This window comes from Odontesthes bonariensis, chromosome 1 (genome assembly GCF_027942865.1).
Source record: "Odontesthes bonariensis isolate fOdoBon6 chromosome 1, fOdoBon6.hap1, whole genome shotgun sequence".
NCBI classification, from domain to species: domain Eukaryota; kingdom Metazoa; phylum Chordata; class Actinopteri; order Atheriniformes; family Atherinopsidae; genus Odontesthes; species Odontesthes bonariensis.
In genome coordinates, this window is record NC_134506.1 from 35,469,095 (window position 1) to 35,482,667 (window position 13,573).

Sequence of the window (13,573 nt, forward strand, 5' to 3'; positions counted from 1 at the left end):
GTAGAAAATGTTTTTTTTTTTCCCCTAGCTACAAGTGCTTTCATGTGACTTCAACACCGGGCAAGACGAAGTCTAGGCCACCTATAGCAGTCTCAAGCATCAGCGGGGGCTCGGATCGTGAACAGTATGTTTTTTTATCACTCCTTCAGTTATTCTGTATGTCAGCGGTTGTCTGGTTACTTATGACATGTTTCATGTTCCAGGGACATTCCTCTAAGCATTCCAGATCTTGGTGTCCAGCCATTATGTACAGAGGAAGCTGTGGATCTTGAAGCAAGGTGATCCCTATATGATGTTATACTGACGGACCATAAGATATTATGTGTTTATCAGAGTTCTTTTCTTTACCTGTGATTATTTTGGTATGCCACTTACTGACACTTTGGTGTTTTCCCTGGCTGCAGCATGCACTCTCTAAGCTTAGAAGAACACCCTGAGGGTCTAGAGGAAGAGGTGGTGGACCTGAGGAACACGACGTAAGTATATCATTTTTGCTGCACCTTTCTGTTTTATGTGAAATACTAATCTGTGTTGCTGTCTGCACAGCATCGAGTTTGATGACTTCGGATCTAGTCCCGCTCAGATGGCTCTGGAAGGAGACAGCTCGGATGAGGATTTTGAGCCTTCTCTTCGTCTGAGGTGTGTTTCTTTTTTTTCTTGGGGAAAAGGCTGCATTGGTGAAGAACAGTGTCTTGACAAATAGTACTACCACAACAATTATGTGAGTAAATCACACAAGTGTTATATTGAACTGGGAGATTTCCTGGGAATTCAGTCTTGCATCACACCATAATTGCCAGGAATGCCAAGAACACCACTTCTGACCCTAAACATCCCGCACACCATCTATTCACACTCCTACCATCAGGGAGAAGGTACCGCAACATCCCATGTAATACCACATGTTTCAGGGACCGTACCTACCCACAAGCCATCTGCCACTTGAATATGCACTAGCACTTTGTCACACCACTACATGTCCTTCCTACTTCTCTTTCTTTTTTGCTCAATGTAACTAGCTGTTAACTGTACAACCAATGCACTTTCAATGTTTTCAGTGGACTTTTCAATGTTTTTGTATGTGTAATTCACTGTTAGTCCCCCTACTTTTGTTTTGTCTAGTTATACTATTGAATTTGTAGGCACACCAAAGCACATTCCAAGCAGCTGTATTTTTTTTACACTGTTGATATGGCTATAACTCACTGGAACATGTAATGAAGCTAATCTGACCAACCTTATTTCCTCAGAGTCCCTGGGCATGCAGTCGGTGAGCTGGCAGAAATAACTATGGAGGAGGCAGTGCTAGACATTGACCTGCCAGAGGAGCCAGAAGCATCAGACTCGGCGTCAGCATCTGACTTCACCGCACATCACCACAGAGTCCTTTCTGAAGATGACCTCGTTGGAAAAAGTGCCAACATCACATACAATGAAAATCTGCTTGCGCTTGCCAAATACCTGCAACTGCCAGTACAACAGTGCACTTTTGTTGACAAAGTGCTAGGAGTACCTTGCTCAGCTAAAACACCCTTCAGCGTTAACATGACACCCCGTGGGACAGGAGTAGTCTTGGAATGGGTAAGTTGGGGCTATTGTTAATGGTACCAAGTTTTTCAGTGTGAACTGGTCACTCATCTAATGACATTATTGTGTCCACATTGTAGGAAAACTAGGGGAGAAGTCCTAGACCGTCTAAGACAGAAGGATCATGTTGTTGTCTTAGGTGAGGAATACTGTTTTCCCACAAAACATAATGATAAGTGTCTGTCAAATGCTGTGATGGTAGGACTACACAATACATCTGCAACCTTTGAATCTAATGCTTGCAATGTCTGTTTGCAACAGGTGATGGCAGAATGGATTCTCCTGGTAAGTTCTCTGCAGATTCTGAGAAAGTTGCAAATCACAATTGAATTTACATGCTTCTGCACTATTTCACTTTCATATTGTTTTGCTTTCTAGTGATGCTTTTTAGATTTACTCATGCATAGTTGCTCAGAATTGAATGAACGTATTTGGTCAGCATCAATTATAGCACAGGGGAGAAGGTAACTCAAAGCTTCACACTAGTGTCCAGGCGTAATGTCTTACAACTCCCTTTGTGTGTTATGTAATTTGTACTCATTGTATCTGTTGCATCCCCTCGAATGATAGGAAGATCAAGGCATGTTTTGTTACAAAATATTATTTTAATGAGTTCTGTCAACACACTGAAGTCTACTCCTTAACACTGTTTTCTTTCACAGGTCATTGTGCACAGTATTGCACATATACAACAATAGAGCAAGACTCAAGAGATATGGTCCACATTGTTTCAGTCGACAAACGCGAAACAAGAAGAAACTCCGTCATCATGGAAAAGGAGTGCTTTGTTCGGATGATGGACGTTCTCCTTCAAGAGCTGTCTATAAAGGAAGTCGTCACTGATGCCCATCCACAAATCACTGCATTGCTACGTAAGAATTATGCTGTTGTAAAAGCATTACATTTTTTCGATAATGTGCGTGTACTGTCACCACAGTTTATATGACAACTCGGTGAATGAAGTGAAATGAGGTTGATCATAAAAGTGGTGTTTGTTGACTTTCTTCTGTTTCAGATCCAGTGCGTGGTAAATACAAAGACTTTGAGATCCTCCACTCATTGGATATATGGCATGCAGCCAAAAGTCTGAACAAGAGGCTTCGACGGGTATGTACCCATCCATTCTTTTTCCTTTGTCCCAGTTGCTTCAATTACCTGAAAGCAGGTTAGAGGGAGGGGATATATGCAATGATGTATGCATGCATTTATGTTTTGAGCAATGGAATGAATGTCCATTTATTTTTTTTATATAGTGAAACCAGAGACAAATTTCATGGTTGTATGACAGTAAAGTCTATTCTGTTATTCTTTATCCTTTTCTTATACATGTATGCTTGACTTGGCATGTTCATCAGTTACATTTATCTATGTTTTACTACTATGTACCCACATTAGGTTGGAGCAAACCACAAAGATGTTGTTCCATGGATCAAGGACATTGTGAACCACTTTTGGTATTGCAGTAAGCACGCCAAGACCGTGGATGTGTTCTTGGTATGTATGAATGACATTTTTATTGGAGTTTTTTTGTTGTTTGCAAAGTTATTTTGTGGTTCACTGATATTTACAATCTGTATTTGCTACAGACAATGTGGCGTGGTGTTGTATGTCATGTAGTGAAGAAAGCACTCCTGGGTTGGAGGAGAATGCGATCATCTCCCACTGGATGAAGGCAGCCTGAAAAAGTCCTGGCTCACAAAAGGTAATTTTACCCAATGTCTGAGTGTAGTTGGCCTCCTTATGGGAGTGTATTTTTTTTTCTAATGACCCTTGTTGATACAGGTGGAGCTGATCACCAGGCACTCATCCAAACTGTGCTGGACAGAAGATGGTTGGCCCAGGCTAAGAAGTTCCTAAACTTCCGGTAAACATCTTGTATTTTAGATCTCCATCATGATCAGTCATTATTACAAAGCAGCATAAGTAATACCACAGAAGTTAGTGTGGTTGTTGTCACATCTTGTTGCTTATTGAGACAGCAGAACAACAGTCGTACCACTTGTGTAATTGTAATAACCTGTGTGTGCTCTAATCAAACAGGACCACCTCTGATTTGGAGAACTTCCAAAACCACATTCTGATGTATGCTTCAAAGCGCATGTCGGACACCCCTTGTGTACAAGACCCGGACTCTACTGGCCGCCATTGATTACAACAAGCATAATGGACGTCGCCCTGCACGCAACCGGGATGGGAAAATAATGTAAGTTTTCATCCTTACTGTTGTAAATCTTTTTGGTTCAGATCTGTCACATTTTCAGAATCAGAGTGCCTTTATTGTCATTATACGAAATTCTAAGCCTCCAAAAACGGTGCAAATATAAAAAATATAAAAATATATAAGTAATGTAAAAAAAAAGGGAGGATGTAAGGAGCACAGTTTTTTACGGTAATAAAATAAATATAATCAAATATGGTGTTAGTGATAACATATAAAATAAGGTGTTAGTAGGTTCAAGTATGTGGATGTGGATATATTGCACACAACAGAGTCTGGTCATAATTTGAATATTGCACAAGAATTGGGATCGTCCAAGGGATGATCATTGAGTGTCAGAGTTTCATAATTAAACACATTCTTCTTGGTCTGTAGCTACAGGCGCAAATACAGCAAGAAGTCAGAGCACTGGAGCGTCTATGCAGTGAAGGAAAAAAAGCAGTACTCATACATTCCGGAGCTGCAGAGGGCCATTGTGAAAAAAAGACTGGAGAGTGGGACTGGCCTTCCCCGAAAACAGACAATAGCCGCTTTCGGACTGTAGGAACCTTTGGCAGTTCTAATAACCTTTTAATCCGCGGGGCCGTTTTCTCCCGTGTTCGGACATACAGGAACTCGGGGCTTTCTCCCTCAGTTCCTATAACTATTTAGCTCCTTCTCCGAGGTCGGGTCTTTTCATGGTTCTATAGAACGATCTGAGGGAGGTGTGTGGTGGTCGGTAGCTACGCCCCATGTCATGCTATCACGGCTGAAATGCTTCCTCATAGGACACAGACACAACCGGCGGGTGTTTAATAAGTTAAACTTACACTGGTCTCCTTTGTCTGCAGCGCTCTGCTCTCCTTTCTTCCTTCATGAAATAAAAAAAATATCGTCTCCTGACTCTCTCTGTGAGCTTTTCCAGCCTCCATGCCTGATGTGATTGTCCATGATTAATATCACCATCATGCAGACCATAAACACAGTGGCCTCCCCGCTCTCCATATTAGCTTCTTGGTGGTGTTTTTTCTACTCTCATTACTTTTACCGTTTTGTTTTGTGTTTGAATGTAGCGCTAAACGGCTAACGGCTAACACGTCACTGAAGCAGACGGCTGCGCGCGGCGTATCAGTCCCTATCAGGTCCCGACTCATGTGCGAATGCAGACTGAAACAGTTCCGCTGGGGAAGGATAGTTATCAGAACGAAATTCAAGGAGGGTAGTTCTGATAACTACTTTCTTAGAACGGTCTGTCCGAAAGCGGCTAATGAGGCCAGACGACCCAAGGCGTTTGGGAGTACTTCCTGTGGAGCAGCCGCCACCTACAGCAGAGCTTGTAAGGATCCAGGTGTCTCGAGGGGACAGGAGTCCCAGACAACATGAAGACTAAGATCCCATCCACACATAGCCGGGTATCTGCTAAAACGAATATATTTTTCTACGTTTGGACCTGTCATCCACATGAAAACGCATAAAAACGCATTGTAAACGGATGTTTTTATAAACTCCGGGCAAAGTGAAGATTTTTGAAAACTCCGTTTATGCAGCTGCGTGTAGACAGAGATAACCGGAGTTTTGCGTTTTCGAACGTCACAATATGCGCCAAAACAACAACAAATCTGCTTAAAAGTCTAAAGTGCGACCTTTGTTTACTGAAGAAGCATGGATGTCTTGAGAACTGTGGTGGTTATTATTGTGCAGGCGCTGTTTACTGCCTTGATTTTACACGCCCAAGTCGTACTCCCAGAGGAATGGCGTGACAATTTCGCATGTCCCGGTCCTCACTGCTGTCGCTGTCGGAATTATTACGTCCTCATATCGAGGGGCAGTCCACTGTCATGCGATCACCTGTCAGTGTGCTCAAAAAAGTTGCGTGCACACTTTATTATTTAGCTGACGACGGCAGATTGCGCAAAACAGCAAATGCATTTGGGTTGTCAAGACAGGTGAAAATGCAGATGTTCGGTTATGTGTGGAAGGTGTTTTTTTCGAAAATGAGGTAATGTGGATACAAATTATTTTATAAACGGAGGGGGGAAACATTCGGTTTTAAAAATACCCGGCTATGTGTGTACATAGCCTAAACTAGACAAGCTATTGTTTAGTGTTTGTAAATAAAATAAAAGACTTTTTTTTGTTGCAAAAATTAATTTTTATTTCTAACACACACACAAAACTTTATACATATTTACAATACTTGGAATACTTGCAGTAACTCACAGTAAACGCCTTACTCTGTAGCCAGTGTAGTGACCTGTGGGGTCAGGGAACTTTTCTCGGATCCTCCATACACAACAGCTGGGAATAACGACTCTGTTCCCCACACCCAGGCGTCCATGCTGCCACAACACATACTGTCTGTATGCCGCATGCCTGAACTGACGTTGATCTACACCAGGTAGATCCTCGTCATCAATGGCAAAAATGTCATTCCAGGCTGCTCTGGCCAACCGTAGGACACCCTCGTCCAAGACATAGTAGTCCATATTGGCCATTCTGCTTACGCAGTCCTGTGGTTGCTGCCGGCAGCATATTAGTTCCTCCGGCGTGGGCATCTCACGGCAATGTCCACACACACACCACTGGGGTTGACCTTCGGGTTGAGGACCAGGGGGCACTTCGAAGAACGCCATCACGTCCATCAGCAGCCCTGGGGACCTGTTTACCACTGTCTCCAGAAAAATGTCCTTCTGGGCAATGGTCAGTGACTGAAGTTTAGTCTGAAACACAAAATATTTTGTTTTATTATGAGGGTGTTTTAAACCACAATTTTCATCAGCTATTTATATAATGACATTGATCTTGCATAGTGCAGTATTACAAAGATGTATTGCATGGTTTAGCATATGTGTTACATTATACTATTACCCAAATATGACACTTGTAGTAAATCTTCACAAGCCTTCAATTCACTGATTCGCCTCTGCTGGACGTCCTGGATGTGTTGGAGGTGCATATCGTCATAGAGTCTGGGGCGTGAAGCTCTCCCCCTCCCCCTCCCCACCCCCCTTCCTCTGCCGCCTCTTCCCCGACCTCAACCTCTCTGTGGGCCAGCTGTTCCCCCGATGGTTTGCGGGGTGAACTCTGACGAAGCTGACGTTGAAAATGTTGAGGATGCCTGTATTATCACAAATGCCACTGTCAAGTTTAGCCATTCCAGTTTATAATCTTATGGAGCACACATTCTACGTCTAGTTGGTGTCAAAAGGAATGCGTGCAAAATTACAAATGCAACAAGTGAATAGGCTAATACACATTATTTTGTGGTCAGCGAAAACGCTACTTAGGGAAGACAATTCGTTGTGAACTGAACACCACGGAAATATAAAGGTAGCACAATTTCCCTTGCAGGTATTTTCATTACTACACGAAAATATTTCCTACAAGCTATCTATTTCATTTTTCTAATATTACTTTCAACAGAGAAGACGAAAACCTTCATTAGCACAATATTGAAAACATTTAGAAATAGCTTATCAGGAAAGATCAGCTGTGTGAGCTGACCTAACACGGGAAATGTAAACAGTAGCCCGATTAACCTTACATTCATTTTCATTACTACACGTAAATGTTTCGTTACAAGACAACCATTCTCTTTTTCCTCATATTACTTTAAAAAAAAGAAAAGAAAAAGACGAAAACGGTGAGCGAGAGAAAATGACCTTAGAAATTCGTTGACATAGAGCTAGGCTACTAAATAACACAACGACAGCATTCGCCACAATGTTTATTTAGTGGATGTGTATAATACAAACATGCAAAACAACCAAATTATCATAGGAAAAACGGACAATGTACCTCAGAAGAAGACATGGTCGCTGTCGTTTATCTGCCAGGTTGCAGGAATAGGTCAGAGGTCTCATACGTTCATTGCGCTTTGGGGGGGAGGGGGGAGGGGGGAGGAAGGTGCGCATTTTTACGACTGTAGAGTTTCAGGTTCACCAGTAGATATCGCTATACTGCCGATAACCAATCCTACCTTGTATCCCTTTAAGAGCTGAACTCCTCTGTATGGTTCCAAACACAGCTCTGCTAGCCTTAGCCACCACTAGTATACTAGCCAACGCAAACTAGCAGACTTTTTAAGAACGGTTCATTGAACAACAATGATATGAAAATGAAATGCCACACTTCAATTGGTTCAGTTCAAGATGTCAAAGGCTAGCCAGTAGCTAGCTAGTTCAACGTTTCCAGTTAGGTAGCGCCAGCTATCTGTTACCGAACTGGCTTGCAAAGCTATCTTGTGGCTACCATGACATGAGGTACCCCATAGGCACAAACACTCCACACCCCAACACGACAGGTGCGCCGCACCCATCAGACTGTAATGCAGACATACCATAGCCGTGTGTAGCACCTGTTGCACCTTAGAAGCATCACCGCGAGGATCCAAACGGACCAATCGGGAGGATGGTTTGTAATCCAAATGTGCCGGCATAAGACCCGCGCCACACAGCTACAGTCACGCAAAATCATGTGAAATCGGTGTAAGATAGCCGCGTGTCTTACCGCGGCTGCCCTGCCACGTACAGGAGCCCGCCGCGGCCTACCTTGACTCTGACCACGGCGCGCTGTGACAGCTCGCCCGGTGTCGCGTCTTGGCTCGGCTAGATGTCCTCCACGCGCCCATCTCAGCCGAATCTCCGACTCCGCCGCAGCGGGGGATCCATGCCGGACGACAGGGTAAGCAGCACAATAATAATACTAGCATCGGCGCGTATGCTAATCGGAGCTACGTCTTGTAAGCAGAAGCAAAACTTTTGCCCCTACGCGGGGAGTTGTTGTGGAAGGCTGCAAGCAGAGAGCAAAAAAAAGCAGTGACAGCAAACCAAGTTTAAATGAAGTGCCTCAAATGCCAGCATCCAATTGCGAGCAGCAGCTGATTACCCATTGAGCGCAGCTGGCCATAAGGGTTGGGTCGGCGTCAGCCAATAGGCAAAGGGCGCGTTGACTACGTGGTCTGCCAGAACTAACGCGATGCTCCATTTGTGTGTTGTCCAGATTGTCCTTTTTCAGCAGAGGTTTAATTACAGCTGTTTTTAGTGGCTCTGGAAACACACCCGACATTAAAGACAAGTTCATGATTGGTAACAGGTCTGACTCCAAAATCTTTGAGATCCTTTTGAAGAAACCTGTTGGCAGGATGTTGAACAGCAAAACAGCAAGAGGAGTTCAGCTGACGTAAGATGTCCTCCAGGTCTTTGCTGTTAATGAGTTGAAACTGTCTCATGGTGTTTAAACGGGTTTTCGGTGGACACGGTACATATGCTGAACCTGCTGCTGATGTACCAACTGCCTGTCTAATATTTTGGATTTTGTCAGTGAAGAATTTTGAAGTCATTGCGGGCCATGGTGGAATGAAGTGCAGTGCAGCCTCTAAATTTATCTGCTTTACGTTTGCTTGTCTATTTCCTATAGACAAGAAAGAAGTGAAAAAATGAGTATAATCGTTGATAGATTTATCCATGAAAAGTACAAAAATAATAACATTTCTTTTATTTTGTTTGTTTTCTTTTTTACCAAGTTGATAATATAACACAAACAACTTATGGAACACCGTGAACAAACATTTTTATTATGTCTTTGCAGAGATAACAAGTTGTCAGGAATGTATATGGCATTTATTTATTAATTTCAATAACTTAATTATACTTACACTGTGTAGTTTTCAACTGTCAACTGTAGAAAAATGTACGTATTGGATTTAGACTCAGTATGTTTATGCGAAGTAAAGTTAAACTGTGGTTAGAGCATGAATTGATCAGTTGATTGGAAAACTGTTTTGTTCGAGAAGGAAATAATATTTTTGATTAAATATTTTTGTCTGACAGTGTCACAATGTGGACTGTACATCTCTGTGGGAGATCATCGCAAATGTAAATATAATCACAATAGCTACACATACGTATGTTGAGGGTGATTTTTGTCAAATAATGATGTGATTATAAAATCTGGATTTTATTAGGGCACAAACAAATAAAGAAATCTGGCTCTGTGCCAGGGACGGCTTCTTTATCATGTAAAGAAGAATGTTCCATCAGCAGCGCAACATAACAGACAACATTGCTCACTCTCCACTTAACAGCAATCAGACAAAAACGTGTATTCAGACAGACTTTCTTCAGTTTGGCTGCAACAGAATATTACACAGGAATAACTCAACACAATTTATTTTTTTCATGTTGCAAAATTATTTCCCATTTGGGGGTTAATAAAATGTTAATATTATTATTTTATTATCAAATGGGAATTTTATATTGACATACACTTACTCTTTACTGTTTTTAGAAAAAGATGTATGCAATCTCTCATGGTTAGTCTTTGTTGTTACAAGCTTATTCTTCTTCTGTTGTGTACTGGATGGGAACTTTGGATATTGCTCATAGTGCCTTTGCCAGTTTGAAGATAGTTGAGCATATATATACAGGAATAAATCAGCTTCCAACTGAATAATCTCAGCCTGCTAGTCCAGGTTTAAAAATCTTGGTTTTGTATGATCTCAGCTCAACTAAAATCTTTACATGTATTTCAAAAGTTCACTTTAGCCATACTAAAGCAATAATTCATCTATTTTCAATGGTCATGTACATACACCGTTGACAGACGTTAGAAAATATCTTGATCGGGATATCTGTACTTTGATGCTTCCCATACTAATTCTGGTTATCATCATAAAGCATTTGGTTTTAAACTTGTGGCCAAGACCGCTTTTTGTGAGCTGTATGCCCTTTTCTGCCCCACTGATTTTTATAATAATGAAAAGAGGTAAATCTTCACAATTTTCATCTTGATATTGCCACAAGTTAAGCATTTGGTCACGTTTGTGTGCATGACGGAACATTTCAGAAATTTTTTTATGTTGGAGTTAGATTAACAAGAAAAATGACTTGAAAAATGAAAAATCTTTGCTGTACATTTGCTTACATATTATTTTTGTATCAACAGTGAAGCAATAGAATCAACACGATCCTCTTAAAGTTACTTTAAATTAGTAATTCATGTATCTATTGTTATTCATTCACTGATTAATTTGATTATTAATTCTAATGTGTTATTTTTTAAACATATTCTCTTATGTTCTCTTCATTTTATTCTCACTCTTTACACAGCTCTTCAGCCATTCATGAAGTACATGTAAGCCATACAATCAATAACTGTAAATTCAAATTAGGGTTTCTTTTATTCTAGAGGGTAGACACCCTAACATATAAACTTGAAAGAAACAATAAAGCTAAGCTGTAAAAAATAATATCATAATAGGTCTCTCCATAGTTACTGGAACTGTTCATAACCTCCCCAATCCGCAAGCACCAAATATCAGATCTATTTTGCCTATTTTTCAGAAGACTACATAAGCACATACATGGAAAATGATCTTGGCAATAATTCTTTATTTTTTATTCCATTAATTTCTTCTGATAAGACTCTAAATGTAGTAAACATTTTTAAAAAAAGCCAGACTGACTTTATGCTTAGGTGAAAAAAAGTAATAATCTAGCCCAGTCGTTTTTTGTGGTAAGTTGGGAGTTCCCCAAGTCTGTATCCTTTGTCACAGCAAAAACACGTCTTCATTTAGGACTAACTGCAAATGTAGTTATTTGGGCACTGTGCCTTACACTTAATCATGCTGTTAGACCCCAATTTAAATTAACTTTGCTGTGGTGTACTTGGTGTGTTGGTGACTTTTAGATTAGAGACTGGTGGAAATGTCACCAATAAGTATCCACAGACCAGTTATGCAAATGTTAGAGGAGAAATTCTCCCTGTTTTCTCATATAAAGTCAATTAAGTGGGTAAATGAATGAGGACTAACCATCCTTGTTTCTTTAAACCATGAGCATAATTGCAAGTGCCCCTTCCCAACCTTCCACCATGCGAGAGATGCAAATTGGCTCCGAAGTTATTATAATTCCTTCTCAAATATTGCCTCCATAAACAAAAAGAATCTATTTTACTCCCCTCAATATGAATTGGAAATTCCATGACACACTCAATTTGACTCTGAGCTCCCTGGATATTAGGTCTCCATATTAACCAGCAACAGGTTTTTACTGAAAATACAGAATTTTCATATTGCTGCATCTATAATGTGTCCTGTGTGAGCAGTATATTATGTTACTGCTTCAGATAAACACGCCGGTTGGGGTGTTATTTAATATAACAATCTGGAGAATTATCTGAGTTACACTAACATGACTGTTTTTGAAAAATGGCTTGTGCTCATAGGTGGAAGCACAGTATTGTTATGTTATATATTATATATATTAGTCACATTTTTATGACTTATATCTACTTTATTTTACACAGTTTATATTGTCCATTTGAGTGTAACTTAGGAGCTGCCAGTATTGCACCTTTATGCTGGTTGGAGAAGACAATGGTAAAGTCAACTACTGTAATAAAACTTTTACAACAATGGTGTGTGGCAAAAAGAAAATAAATAATTTTGGAGGAGACAGCAGAGAGTGAGACTACACAGATCAGGAAAAGATTAACATTGCTTTTATTCCTAGTTTTCTGTGACAATTATGTTGTAATTTCTCTCAGTAATAATAATAATAAGTGAATATCATTCACTGATACTTACATGAAGTAATATGCGACCTTGTTATATGAAATGGTGCAACTTATCCTGGATGCCTGTCAATGGTCAACAGTAATATCAACTGTCTTTTCTGTAAGAGCAGAACTATTTGATTAATTGCAAGACTTTTCCTTAAAATAATAAAAATGTTATTGATATATTTAATACTGGTTTAGCTTGATCTTCTGTTTGCCTCCAAGCTAATGTCAGCAGTAATGTTATAAGATTACAAAAATGTACAACAAGCATATGAAGAAATCTCTGTTTTAAAAAAAGGATACGACCAAATTCTATGCTTTTAAAACATTACAAAAGCCAGGTTTTCAATACTGTTTTAAATTCCCGTTTGGAAAGTGTTGATAAAACAGAAGTCACTGGAAACTGTCAAAATGTCAAATATAGCAAATACTGTCCCCTTCATGCGAAAGTATGCAGCGTACCTTATTCACTTCAAACCAGCTAATAGAAATGTGTTTGGTTCACATTTATTTTTTCGTGTAACTTTATTTATCTCTTTATACATGGTCTTGTTTATGATCGTGTGCTAATTTTTGACATATCTGGTTTTGTGAGGTAAAATATCACAGTGTCTAATTGAGTAGCAGTGACAATCATTCACTACAGTTACGTGTGCTACGAACAAAAGCAAGCTTTGCATTTACATTTTTTGCTTTGTTGAAACATTTTTTTCTAAATGCCACCACCTGGTCATAGATATCTATACACAAACTAGTTTTTTTTAAAGCATTTATTTAAATGCAACAGTCTGTGCTTAAGTCACCCGAACATCCTCAATTCTGAATCTGCACCTTCTTTCATTCTTTATCTCTGGGCTAAGGTGACATTAGTCCTCTACGCCCATCAGCAGTCTTGTTGTCTGCCTCATTGCTAATTTGTCCTCACTCATAGTGAGCAGACCCAGTCTCTAAGTTGACTGATGCTAATGTTTAATGGCGTCATAAAGTCTTGTCTGACCTGACAGCTTTCTGGGGGAAGACAGCCAAGTAAACAGCTAAAAGTCAATGTTGGCCTCAAGCATCCCGGGTACACAGGCCGCATTTATGTAAGACCACCTCTTCTGTAAATGAAAGAAATGAGCCTCTGGGTAAAGCAGAAATTCAGCAGGAAGATGTTTTCTTTTTTCCTGCGTCAAGTATTTTCGATTTACATGCTGATTATTTACTGTCCTATAGGATTCAATTTAA

The 13,573-nt window shown here is 40.2% G+C and overlaps 1 protein-coding gene across 1 annotated transcript; it reads left to right on the plus strand.

Moving 5' to 3' along the window:
• Positions 1-563: 563 nt before the first annotated feature.
• Positions 564-3,784, plus strand: LOC142383795 (uncharacterized). The gene is made up of 10 exons (XM_075469530.1): positions 564-639; positions 1,251-1,581; positions 1,668-1,726; positions 1,849-1,872; positions 2,250-2,459; positions 2,603-2,694; positions 2,983-3,081; positions 3,214-3,289; positions 3,370-3,451; positions 3,628-3,784. The coding sequence occupies exons 4-10, from the start codon at positions 1,860-1,862 to the stop codon at positions 3,734-3,736; spliced, it is 681 nt and encodes a 226-aa protein (XP_075325645.1). The 5' UTR covers positions 564-639; positions 1,251-1,581; positions 1,668-1,726; positions 1,849-1,859; the 3' UTR covers positions 3,737-3,784.
• The last annotated feature ends 9,789 nt before the right edge of the window (positions 3,785-13,573 follow it).

What these genes read in the sequence shown, in the direction of transcription:
- LOC142383795 (XM_075469530.1), top strand. An exon ending in TGAACAAGAGGCTTCGACGG is followed by an intron (nt 2,695 to 2,982) that starts GTATGTACCCAT and finishes TACCCACATTAG; the next exon opens with GTTGGAGCAAACCACAAAGA. An exon ending in AAAGTCCTGGCTCACAAAAG is followed by an intron (nt 3,290 to 3,369) that starts GTAATTTTACCC and finishes TTGTTGATACAG; the next exon opens with GTGGAGCTGATCACCAGGCA.